The 11,388-nt window shown below is 31.6% G+C and overlaps 1 protein-coding gene across 1 annotated transcript; it reads left to right on the top strand.

Annotated features, from left to right (window-relative positions):
- The first annotated feature begins 491 nt into the window (after positions 1-491).
- LOC141552776 (olfactory receptor 11G2-like) lies at positions 492-1,463 on the top strand. The gene has a single exon (XM_074284773.1). The coding sequence runs from the start codon at positions 492-494 to the stop codon at positions 1,461-1,463; it is 972 nt and encodes a 323-aa protein (XP_074140874.1).
- Positions 1,464-11,388: the final 9,925 nt, after the last annotated feature.

The raw sequence follows: 11,388 nt of genomic DNA, 5'->3' as shown, positions 1-11,388 counted from the left end.
CTTGGGATATTGATATACTAAAACCTGTCTATGATTACACAGAAAATATGTGTCAGAGACACAATTAATTTAGATACTCAAATTCAAATCTTCTTGATTCTAAGCTTATCTCCTTATCTACTATAAACTTTCTCTAATACCCATATTACAGATAAGGAAATAGAAATAGGTAAGGCAACAGACAGAGTCAAATAGAAGTGTAGTGGCAGAGTACAAGAAATGAGGATTTTTGAATTCTAGGTTCTTGATCTTTGTTAACTAAAATCTAACCTAAATCACTCCTGTTTTGCTCTGTAGTACTGTGTTACTTTACTAAGTAAAGAAGTTAATTTGTATATTCTAATAATAGATACGGGACATTATAATTTAAATTCCAGCAAAAATCATGATGCTTACCATTTGATTGAAATAAATGAAATGGCAATTCACATTTCTCAGGGGAAAGCAACAATCTCTATTTAATTTGTATTTTTATACCTAGCACCATCTTCATGGCTTCTGAAAAAAGAAATATTTCTGACATAGAAAGCACGGTCAATTCTGTTAGTCACTTCATCCTCTTGAGCTTCTCCTCCAGCCGGGAGATACAGATGGTCTACTTTGTGATATTCTCAGTGATTTATATGCTAATCTTAATGGGAAATGCATTTATTGTGTGTGCTGTGTTCTGGGATCGGCACCTTCATATACCTATGTACATACTCTTGGGGAATTTCTCCTTTCTGGAAATCTGCTATGTCACCACAACTGTGCCCAACATGTTGGCCAATTTCCTTTCTGAGACCAAGACCATCACCTTTGTTGGTTGTTTTGTCCAATTTTATTTCTTCTTCTCCTTTGGCTGTGATGAAGGTTTCTATCTTTGCATCATGGCATTTGATAGGTACCTTGCTATCTGTCGTCCACTGCATTACCCAACTATCATGCCTGCCCATTTCTGCATTGGCTTGGTGATTTTTGGCTGGTCATGTGGCTTCGTCCTCTTTCTAATACCAGTTGTTCTCATCTCACAGTTGTCCTATTGTGGCCCAAACATTATTGATCATTTCATATGTGATCCTGTCCCATTGATATTTCTTTCATGTTCCAAAACCCATACCACAAAGTTTATTTATTCTACTTTCAATACAATCTTTATGGTTGGTACTTTTATCTTCATCCTCATGTCCTATGCCTTGGTCATTAATTCTGTGCTGCGAATCCCCTCTACAGCTGGCAAACATAAGGCTTTCTCTACATGTGCTTCACATCTAGCTGTAGTCATCTTATTCTTTGGTTCTGTTATGATGATGTATGTGCGGCCAGGAGCAGAGCAACCAGTAGGATTCCAGAAAGTTGTGACACTGTTTTATTCAATTATCACTCCACTCATCAATCCCTTGATCTACAGCCTTCGAAACAAGGATATGAAGGCTGCTCTGAGGAAACTTCTGTTGACTAAAATGACTTTTCCCAAGATATAAAAAGTCATTGTGAAACACATTCATTAAATACATAAAATACAATGAAAAGGGATATAGTGGAAATTTGCATCTATGAACATCATTATTAAACAATACAAATTTAAAGATCTATTTACCATAGGAACCAAACCTAAATTGTGAATATAGGTTTTTTTTTTCAAGTATTAAGGTGAAGTGAGATTCTATTTCATATTTTCACACTGATAAATATTTCCTAAAATAACAACAATCTGTGCTTTAGTGTGTAGCTAGACTAATCGAAATAAATACCATCTCATATCCTTTGTTTCTATTTTGGTACCTTGTGACTTATTTTAGTATTGTTCATTTTATCATAATAGCATCCCTTTTCCTTTTAAATTTGTGGGGATTTTTTAACGGGTAACTATAAAATGTACAATATCTTGAGTTCCAAAAAATATATATGAGAAAAAACTTTTCAACTTTCCTTTCAGTCAGAGGGAAAATTGAATGTGTTTTTATTTATTATTATTAATTTTACAGTTTGTCTTGTTTGGAAATTTCATCTCTTCCACAAATGAAGCACAGCTGTTATTTTTTTTCCTTTTCTGCTGCCCCCAAAGATTAAAGAATACTAAAGACTGAAATTCTTCTGATCATCTTATCCCTGATGTTATTTTTAAATCAGTGAGAAAATTTAATCCCTTGCAATATCTTACTCTCTCTCTCTTTAAAATTGTTATGGAACTAAAAACTGAGTGGTGGGAAGGAGAAATTAGTGAAGCTTAATGTAATGTGTGCTGCTGACTTTATATTAAAGATGCCCCATTTATGATTTTGGGTCTTATTTCCAGTCATTTGGTATTTTTGTTTTGAAATCTGAGGCAATTACAAAATAAAATATTCATATCCCTCCAAAGAAATAAAATAATCCCTACAGTTGTTGCTGCAAGATAAATGAAGCATTTTTGTTTGTTTGTTTGTTTTTTATGGTAGCTTGGTATTCTACTTTCCAAGATAAATAGCAAAACAGTACAATCTGTCTTTGAAATGCTCCAGGGCATTGTTAAATATCTAAAGAGTCTTCATGATACAAAAAATAAGCTTATCATCTTATCTAAGAGTACTGTATCTAGTGAACCTACTTTTATCACTGAAAAGACAGCTCCAGAAATAAATATAACATCTGTCTCTATCATAAAAAAATTACCTTACTTCTTGCATGGTTGAAAAAAAGGAATGTCAATCCCTAAATCAATGGTACCTTTAGAAGTTTTTTTTTTTTTTTTTTTTTTTTTTTTTTTTTTTTTTTTTTTTTCCCTCAGTCTATAATCTTAAGTATGTAATACTCTTGATTACCTCAGAGAGTTAACCAACTTCATTATTCTCTTTGTGACTAAATATTAATACACATGGATATCAAACCATTGTGTGATCTGACACTTCTCTTTAAAGATTGTGAGAACAAGTACTGAAAAATAATATGGCAACAATAATGACAATAGATCTGAAAGAGAAACCAACAAGAAGCAGAATGAAAAGAGGATCATTGCTACATTTGATTCATCAAAGTCACCACAAGTCAACCTTTTGGTTTTATTCCAACAACAACAACAAAAAAGGAATGGAAGAGAAGAAGATAGAAATCCTATTTCAAAATAAATTGTACTAGCCTTTGGTACAATATCAGAACTCTCCAATTTTTGCAAGAAAATTGATGTCTTTTAGACTGACAAATTTCTCCCTCGCCATTGAAAACTTGGTTGTATTTGACAAAGGTTGAGACCCATTTTTTTGTTTCATCCCAAAACTCTTAAAGGCCATGTTGAAAGGATAAATATTAAATGTAAAAATGAAGCAAATAATAAGGACCCATAGAACAAAATAATAAGGAGCAGTTTACAAAAATCAAAGATACCTTTTATTCAAAGAAGTGCAAACTTTTATCAAAAAAAAGTTAATTTAAAGAGAAGACAATGGGCACACTATACTTGAATGCTATAGAAAATTAGAAGAAACAACTTTTAGTTTAAGCAGACATCAATTTAGGCAATATACTTTCGAATATTTTAGGTCCACTCAACATGCAAGTAATAATGTATAGAGACATTACATTGTATTCTAAATTCAACAATGAATGAAAAGGATACTACTATCCCAATAACATGACTAGTTAATATCAAGATAAGTGACCATATGGATAAATTGCATGGAATTTTACTGAAGAAAAGGGATGGATACAAGTGCTGAGCCCAATGTTTTGAAAAATTATTTTCCCTTAAATTTATTCATCTTATTATTAACATTCTACACAACATTCTAAGAACTTACAGGCATTCTGAAAGATTTTATAGGGGAAGTTTAATATGGCCAATAAAATAGTTAATTAAAAAAGAAAACAACAATTTCACATGAATACTTCACAGTACTCAGTTTTTTTTTAGTCACTGAGAATCTGTCTAACAGCATATTATCACCCCTTGTGGATAGAAATATATACTTAAGAGATGTGTCATTCAAAATGGGTTTAAAGAAAATCTTTTAAATTAGCAAAGGCTGCATAAGTAATATAAGTAAAATGCAATGTGGTATGGTATAAGTCATGCTAGATTTGGTATCAAAAGACTTGAGTTCAAATTCATCATTCACTAGCCATGAGACCATATTTAAGTATTTAACCTCACTGGTATTATTTCTTCCACTATAAAATAAGAAGTGGATTGAGAAGACCTTTCTTTGACATTCAACATGAATCACCCTCAGGTGATTTTATATTACATATATGATATATATGCCAGGTGATATATATTATACTCTAATGGGCTTAAATTTAATTGAAAATTCAGAGAGGTAGAAACAATATGATTGGGGGAAGAGAAGTACTTTCCCAAATTACTCTCCAAATAACTCAAAAATAATTTTTTTAAATTGAGTTCTGGAGTGGCAGAACCAATAAAATATCAGGTAAAAACAATTATCTACAATAAAATAATGTAATATGTCTGCAGGAAATATTTGGCTCAAAAGAAAAATGAAGGGACCACAGAAGCATAACACAGGCAGTGCAATGAGATGGCTTCAATAACTGCAGCTGCCACTTCAGGAGCTCTTAGGACACAGATGGTAGAGGAGGTCAGCCAACTGCTCAGAAGGAGATTGCAGGGAACCATTTGTTGGCACTGCCTTCAAGTTCCTGTTACATTTCCCATAAGCAGTTACAGGTCAAAAGAAGTGATAGTACTTTAAGGGCAGGCCACCAGGGACCCAGATTGTGGTTCTAAGGCAAAGAAGAAAGTTTTTGGTCACTCATAATATATTAGGGACCCTCATCTCAGCTCTAAGACAAAGGAAAGCACTAGCAGATGCATCTACAGGAGAGGAAGGTTCCTCATACTATTAAAACCTGGAGGAGTGCTAGTTTTGGTAGTTACATGAGAACAAGGTTCCTTTCTGAGTAAGAACTAGACCTCAGACCAGGAGAACAGTGACCCCACCTCTCCTTAGATTATACCATTCTTGAAGTCCCAAAAACTTCCAGAAACCCACCTCACCAGAGTGGATATAACTCTCTTTCCAGTTCAGCATCTTAACTTTAACAGAAAATTAAATTGCAAGAAATATACTGAAAAATGAGCAAACAACAACAAAAAATCTAATTTTAATAAATTATTATGGTGACAGGGAAGATTAAAACACAAACCTAGAAGACAAAGTTGTTAAAAAAAAAAAAACAACCAAAAACAAAGCCTCAAAAAAAAAAATGTGAATTGTATATAAACCCAAAAAAATGAATTCTCAAAGAAATCAGAAAGGATTTTTAAAATTGAACAAGGGAAAAAGGCAAAATTTGGAGAAAAAATGAAAATAATGCAGGAAAATTATGAAAAAAAAAGTCAAAAGATTTATAAAAAGATTACACAAATTCACTGAACAGAAAAATGCCTTAAAAAGTAGAATTGATTTAATGGGAAAATAGGTACGAAAGTTCATAAAAGGAAATAATTTCTTAAAAGTTAGAATTGGGTATGTGGAAGCCAATAAATACATGAGTCACCAAGAAACAATAAAACATAATCAAAAGAATGAAAAAATAAAAGGAAATGTGAAATAATTCTTAAGGAAAATAGCTAACCTGGAAAACAGATCAAGAAGAAATAATTTAAGACTTATTGGAATAAATAAAAGTCATTATCCATACATAATTTATATATAATATTTATGTATAATTTATATGTAATATTTCAATAAATTATCCTACAATTAAAGATAGAAACTAAAGGAATCCAAAAATTAGCTCCTGACAAAGCCCAAAATAAAAACTCCTAGAAATATTATAGTCCAATTAGGGCTCTTAGGTTAAGGAGAAAATTATATAAGAATTATATAAGAAGGAAGAAATAATTCAAATATTAATGAGATTCACTTAGGATGACACAAGGTTTAGCAATTTCTGCATTGCAGAAGCAGAAGTCTTGGGATATGATATTCTAGAAAGAAGATTACAAGCAAGAATCATCTATGGGCAAAACAGTATATTCTTCAGGGGAGAAGGGATATTTAATGGAATAGAGGACTTTTAAGCATTCATAATAATATTAAAAAAAAAGACTAGAGTTGAAAAGGAAACTTAACTTTCAAAAAAGATTTAAGAAAAGCTTAAAAAGTAAAAAAAGAAAAATCCTAAGGAGTTCAATAACAATATAAGCCTTGCATTACTATATGGGAAGATGATAATTGCCACTGCTAAGAATATTATCATTATTACGACAGTTTAAAAGGTTTATATAGACAAAGTAATATGTGTGAGATGAATATGATGGAATGATGTCTAAAAAATTAAATTAAGATATAATAACAGGGGATGCATTGGAGAAGGATAAAGGGAGAAGAAAATGGAGGAGAAAAGAGAGAAGAAAAAAGGAAAATTATCTCAAATAAAAAGAACATGAAAGAAAGAGCTTTTAGAGAAGAAGAATGGAGGTGGGACAGTAAATACTTACCCTCACCAAAATTGGTTCAAACTAGGATTAATAAACATCCTTAGTTGTAAAGATAGAAAATCTATCTTACCTTGCAGGGAGATACAAGGGAAAGGCTCAAGAGAAGGGGTGGGGGACTAATAGAAGAGAGGGAGTTGAAAATTCATATGCAGAATGGATTAAAAGATAACATAATATTGTTGTTTACAAGAAACAGAGAGGTACACAGAGAATAAAAATAAAAGCTGGAGCAAAAATCTAGGGGAAAAAATCACAATCCCAGACAAAGCAATACAAAAATAAATCTAATTAAAAGAGGTAATCAGAGAAACCACATTTTGCTAATAAATAAATAGATAGATAGATAGATAGATAGATAGATAGATAGATAGATGGATAGATAGATGGATAGATAGATAAATGAACAATACAATAATATCAGTACTAAACATATCTGCACCACAGTAAGTACATAAGCATCTGGGAGAGAAGCTGTTGACATCCAGGCACTTATAGGAGGTTGCAGTTCTTGGTTTTAGATTCCAGACCAGAGGGGAAAATTAAAGAAAGTCCTGAATCCAGAGGCAACACTATCACCACCCCTCCAGAATTAGGGGTGATTACACTAATAAGCTTTTATTGTAATAATAATAATAATAATAATAATAATAATAATAATAATAATCAGAGAAAGAACCCAAATATATAAAGTTACTATGGGAATAGGGAATACTGGGGCTCATCTTCAGAAGAGGATACTAAAGTTTAAAAAAGCTTCTTACCCTCCAAAGTAACATTAAATGATCATCTGCCCTCCAAAATTATAGAAGAATTTAAAAATACTTTAAAAATCAGATGGGAAAGGGAAAAAATAAGAACTATCCAAGAAAATCAAGATTATGAAAAGAAAAACAAGCAATTACAAAAGGAAATCCAGAGGCTTAAGGAAGGAAAGGACTCTTTGAACATTAGAGTTGGGTATAGAGAAACTAGGAAACTTATGAGATCAAGAAATAAAATAAAACATAAAGAATGAAAAATTAGAAGAAAATATGAGACATCTCATAATAAAGCAATAGATCTGGAGAACAGATTGAGAAAACCATAAGAATAATGAGGCTACCTGAAAACCATGACCAAAAAAAGAACTATAAAATAATGATATAAGAAATAAACAAAGAAATTTGTCCTGAGGTGATAGAACAAAAGTGGAAAGTACAAATAAAAACAAATTTACTGATCATCACCTAAAAGAGATCCTATAAAGAAAACATACAGGAACACCATTGCTAAATTTTAAAACCTCTAGAAGAAAAAGAAAATTTTACAAGCAACATCCAAAGAATCAATTATACTGGAGCTACAATTCAATTCACATAAGCCTTATCAGTGACTACAATAAAAGACTATAGGTTGTGGAATACTTTATTTTGACAATTTTAAAAAGAACTAGAATTGCAGCTGAAAATATTACATCCAGTAAAATTAAGTATAATTTTGAATGAAAAAAACCAACAATGTATCATTGTCCCAGTTTCCCCATATCCCCTCCAATATTCATCATTATCTTTTGTTGTCATCTTAGCCAATCTGACAGGTGTATAGTGGTTTCTCAGAGTTGTGATAATTTGCATTTTTCTGATCAATAGTGATGTAGAATACCTTTTCATATGACTAGAGATGCTTTCAATTTCGGTCAATTCTCTGTATATTATGGACATGGGGCCTTTATCAGAACCATTGAATATAAAATTGTTTTCCCAATTTATTGCTTCCCTCCTAATCTTGTCTTCATTAGTTTTGTTTGTACAAAACCTTTTTAACTTAACATAATCAAAATTATTGATTTTGCGTTCAATAATAATCTTCAATTCTTCTTTAGTCACAAATTCCTTCCTCCTCCACAGATCTGAGAGATAAATTATGCTATGTTCTTCTAATTTGCTTAAAATATTACTCTATATGTCTAAATCATGAACCCATTTCAACCTTATCTTGGTGTACAGTGTTAGGTGTGAGTCAATGTCTAATTTCTGCTCTACTAGTTTCCAATTTTCCCAGCAATTTATGTCAAATAGTGAGCTCTTATCAAAAAATGCTGGGGTCTTTGGATTTGTTTTTTTTAATTAAAGTTTTTTATTTATAAAACATATGCATGGGTAATTTTTCAACATTGACCCTTGCAAAATCTTTTGTTCCTGATTTTCCTGCTTTTCCCCAACCCCCTCCTCTAACTGGCAGGTATTTCAATAGATGTTAAATATGTTAAAATATATGTTAAATCCAATATATGTGTGCATATTTGTACAATTATTTTGCTCCATAAGAAAAAAATCAGATCAAGAAGGAAGAAAAAAAACTGAGAAATAAAACAAAATGTAAGCAAACAATAACAGAAAGAGTGAGAATGTTAAGTTGTAGTGCATATTCAATTCCTAAGGCCCTCTCTCTGGGTGTAGGTGGCTCTCTTCATCACTGAACAATTGGAACTTGTTTGAATCATCTCATTGGTGAAGAGAGTCAGGTCCATCAGAATTGATCATTGTTTAGTCTTGTTGTTGCTGTGTATAATGATCTTCTGGTTCTGCTCATTTCACTTAGCATCAGTTCATGGAAGTCTCTTCAGACCTCTCTGAAATCATTGGTGGTTGTTTCTTACAGAACAATATTTCATAACATCCATATACTGCAATTTATTCAGCCATTCTCCAATTGATGGGCATCCACTCAGTTTCCAGTTTCTTGCCACGACAAAAAAGGCTGCCACAAACATTTTTGCATATGTAGGTACTTTTCCCTCCTTTAAGATATCTTTGGGATATAAGCCCAGTAGAAACATTGCTGGATCAAAGGGTATGCACAGTTTGAGAATTTTTTGAGCATAGCTCCAAATTGCTATCCAGAATGGTTGGATCCATTAACAGTTCCACCGACAATATATGTGTCCCAGTTTTCCCACATCCCCTCTAACCATTATTATCTTTTCTTGTCATTTTAGCCAATCTGACAGGTGTATAGTGGTATCTCAGAGTTGTCTTAATTTGCATTTCTCTGATCAATAGTGATTTGGAGCACCTTTTCAGATGACCAAAAGTAGTTTCAATTTCTTCATCTCAAAATTTTCTGTTCTTATCCTTTGACCATTTATCAATTGGAGAATGGCTTAAACTATTATAAATTTGAGTCAATTTCCTATATATTTTAGAAATGAAGCCTTTATCAGAACCTTTGAATGTAAAAATGTTTTCCCAGTTTATTGCTACCCTTCTAATCTTGTCTGCATTTTGTTTGTACAAAAACTTTTTTAACTTAATATAACCTACATTATCTATTTTGTGATCAATAATGATCCCTAGTTCTTCTTTGGTCACAAATTCCTTCCTCCTCCACAAATCTGAGAGGTAAATTTTCCTATGTTCTTCTAATTTGTTACAACATCATTCTTTATGTTTAGATCATAAACCCATTTCAACCTTATCTTGGTAGGGGTTAGATGTGAGTTAATGCCTAGTTTCTGCCATTTTAGTTTCCAATTTTCCCAGCAGTTTTTGTTAAATAGTGAATTCTTCTAATAAAAGGTGGGATCTTTGAGTTTGTCAAATACTAGTTTGCTGTAGTCTTGGACTATTTTGTTTTGTGAACTGTTTAACCTATTCCACTGATCAACTGCTCTATTTCTTAGCCAGTACCAAATGGTTTTGATGACTGCTGTTTTGGAATATAGTTTTAGGCCTGGTACATTTAGTCCACCTTCATTTATATTTTTTCCATCAATTCCCTTGAAATTCTTGACCTTTTTTTCTTCCAGATGAAATTTGTTATTATTCTTTTTGATTTATAAAATATTTTGGGGGAATTTAATTGTTATGGCACTAAATAAGTAGATTAATTTAGGTAGTTTTGTTTTTTTATTTTTTATTATATTCACTGGGCCTTATTTTTTATTTTTTATTATATTTTTATTATTTACACTGGGCCTACCCATGAGTATACTTCATCTTTTTCCAATTGATTAGATCTGACTTTATTTGTGTGGAAAGTGTTTTGTAGTTGTGTTCACAGAGTCCCTGACTTTGCCTTGGCAGGTAGACTTTCAAATATTTTATGCTATCAACAGTTATTATAAATGGAATTTCTTTTTGTATCTCTTGCTGTTGGATTTTGATGGTAATATACAAAAATGCTGATAATCCATATGGATTTATTTTGTATCTTCAACTTTCCTAAAGTTGTGATTTGTTTCTAATAGTTTTTAGATCATTTTCTCGGGTTATCTAAGTTTACCATCTTATCATCTGCAAAGAGAGATAATTTGGTTTCCTCATTACCTACACTAATTCCTTTAATTTCTCTTTCTTCTCTTATTGCCTACTATTTCTAATACAATATTATATAGTAATGGTGACAGTAAAACCTTCTGTCACCAGTGATCTTGCTAGAATGGATCTAGTTTATCCCCATTATATATGATGCTTGGAGATGACTTTAATTATATAACATATAATTAAAGTCATCTCCAAGCATGATGATTTTAAGGAAAACTATATTTATTTCTATACTTTCTAATGTTTTTTATTAAGAATGGGTTTTGGATTTTGTCAAATGCTTTTTTCTACATCTATTGAGATCATCATGTGATTTTTGCTAATTTGGTTGTTGATATAGTCAATTATACTTTTGTTTTCCTAATACTGAAGCAGTCCTGCATTCCTGGCATAAATCCTACTTGGACATGGTGTGTTATCCTGGGCATAACTTTCAGTAATCTCTTTGATAATATTTTATTTAAGATTTTTTGCAACAATATTCTTTTGGGAAATTAGTCTATAATTTTCTTTCTTTTTTGACCCTTCCTGGTTTAGGTATCAGCACCATGCCCATGTAATAAAAAATAATTTGTAAGAATTAATTCATTCCCTATTTTCCCAAATAGTTTGCATGGTATTGGAAGTAATTGTTCTTTAAATATTTAGTAGAATTCACAT

This window comes from Sminthopsis crassicaudata, chromosome 2 (genome assembly GCF_048593235.1).
Source record: "Sminthopsis crassicaudata isolate SCR6 chromosome 2, ASM4859323v1, whole genome shotgun sequence".
NCBI lineage: Eukaryota > Metazoa > Chordata > Mammalia > Dasyuromorphia > Dasyuridae > Sminthopsis > Sminthopsis crassicaudata.
The sequence above is the reverse complement of the archived record's forward strand: the minus strand, read 5'-3'. Positions and strand labels throughout refer to the sequence as shown.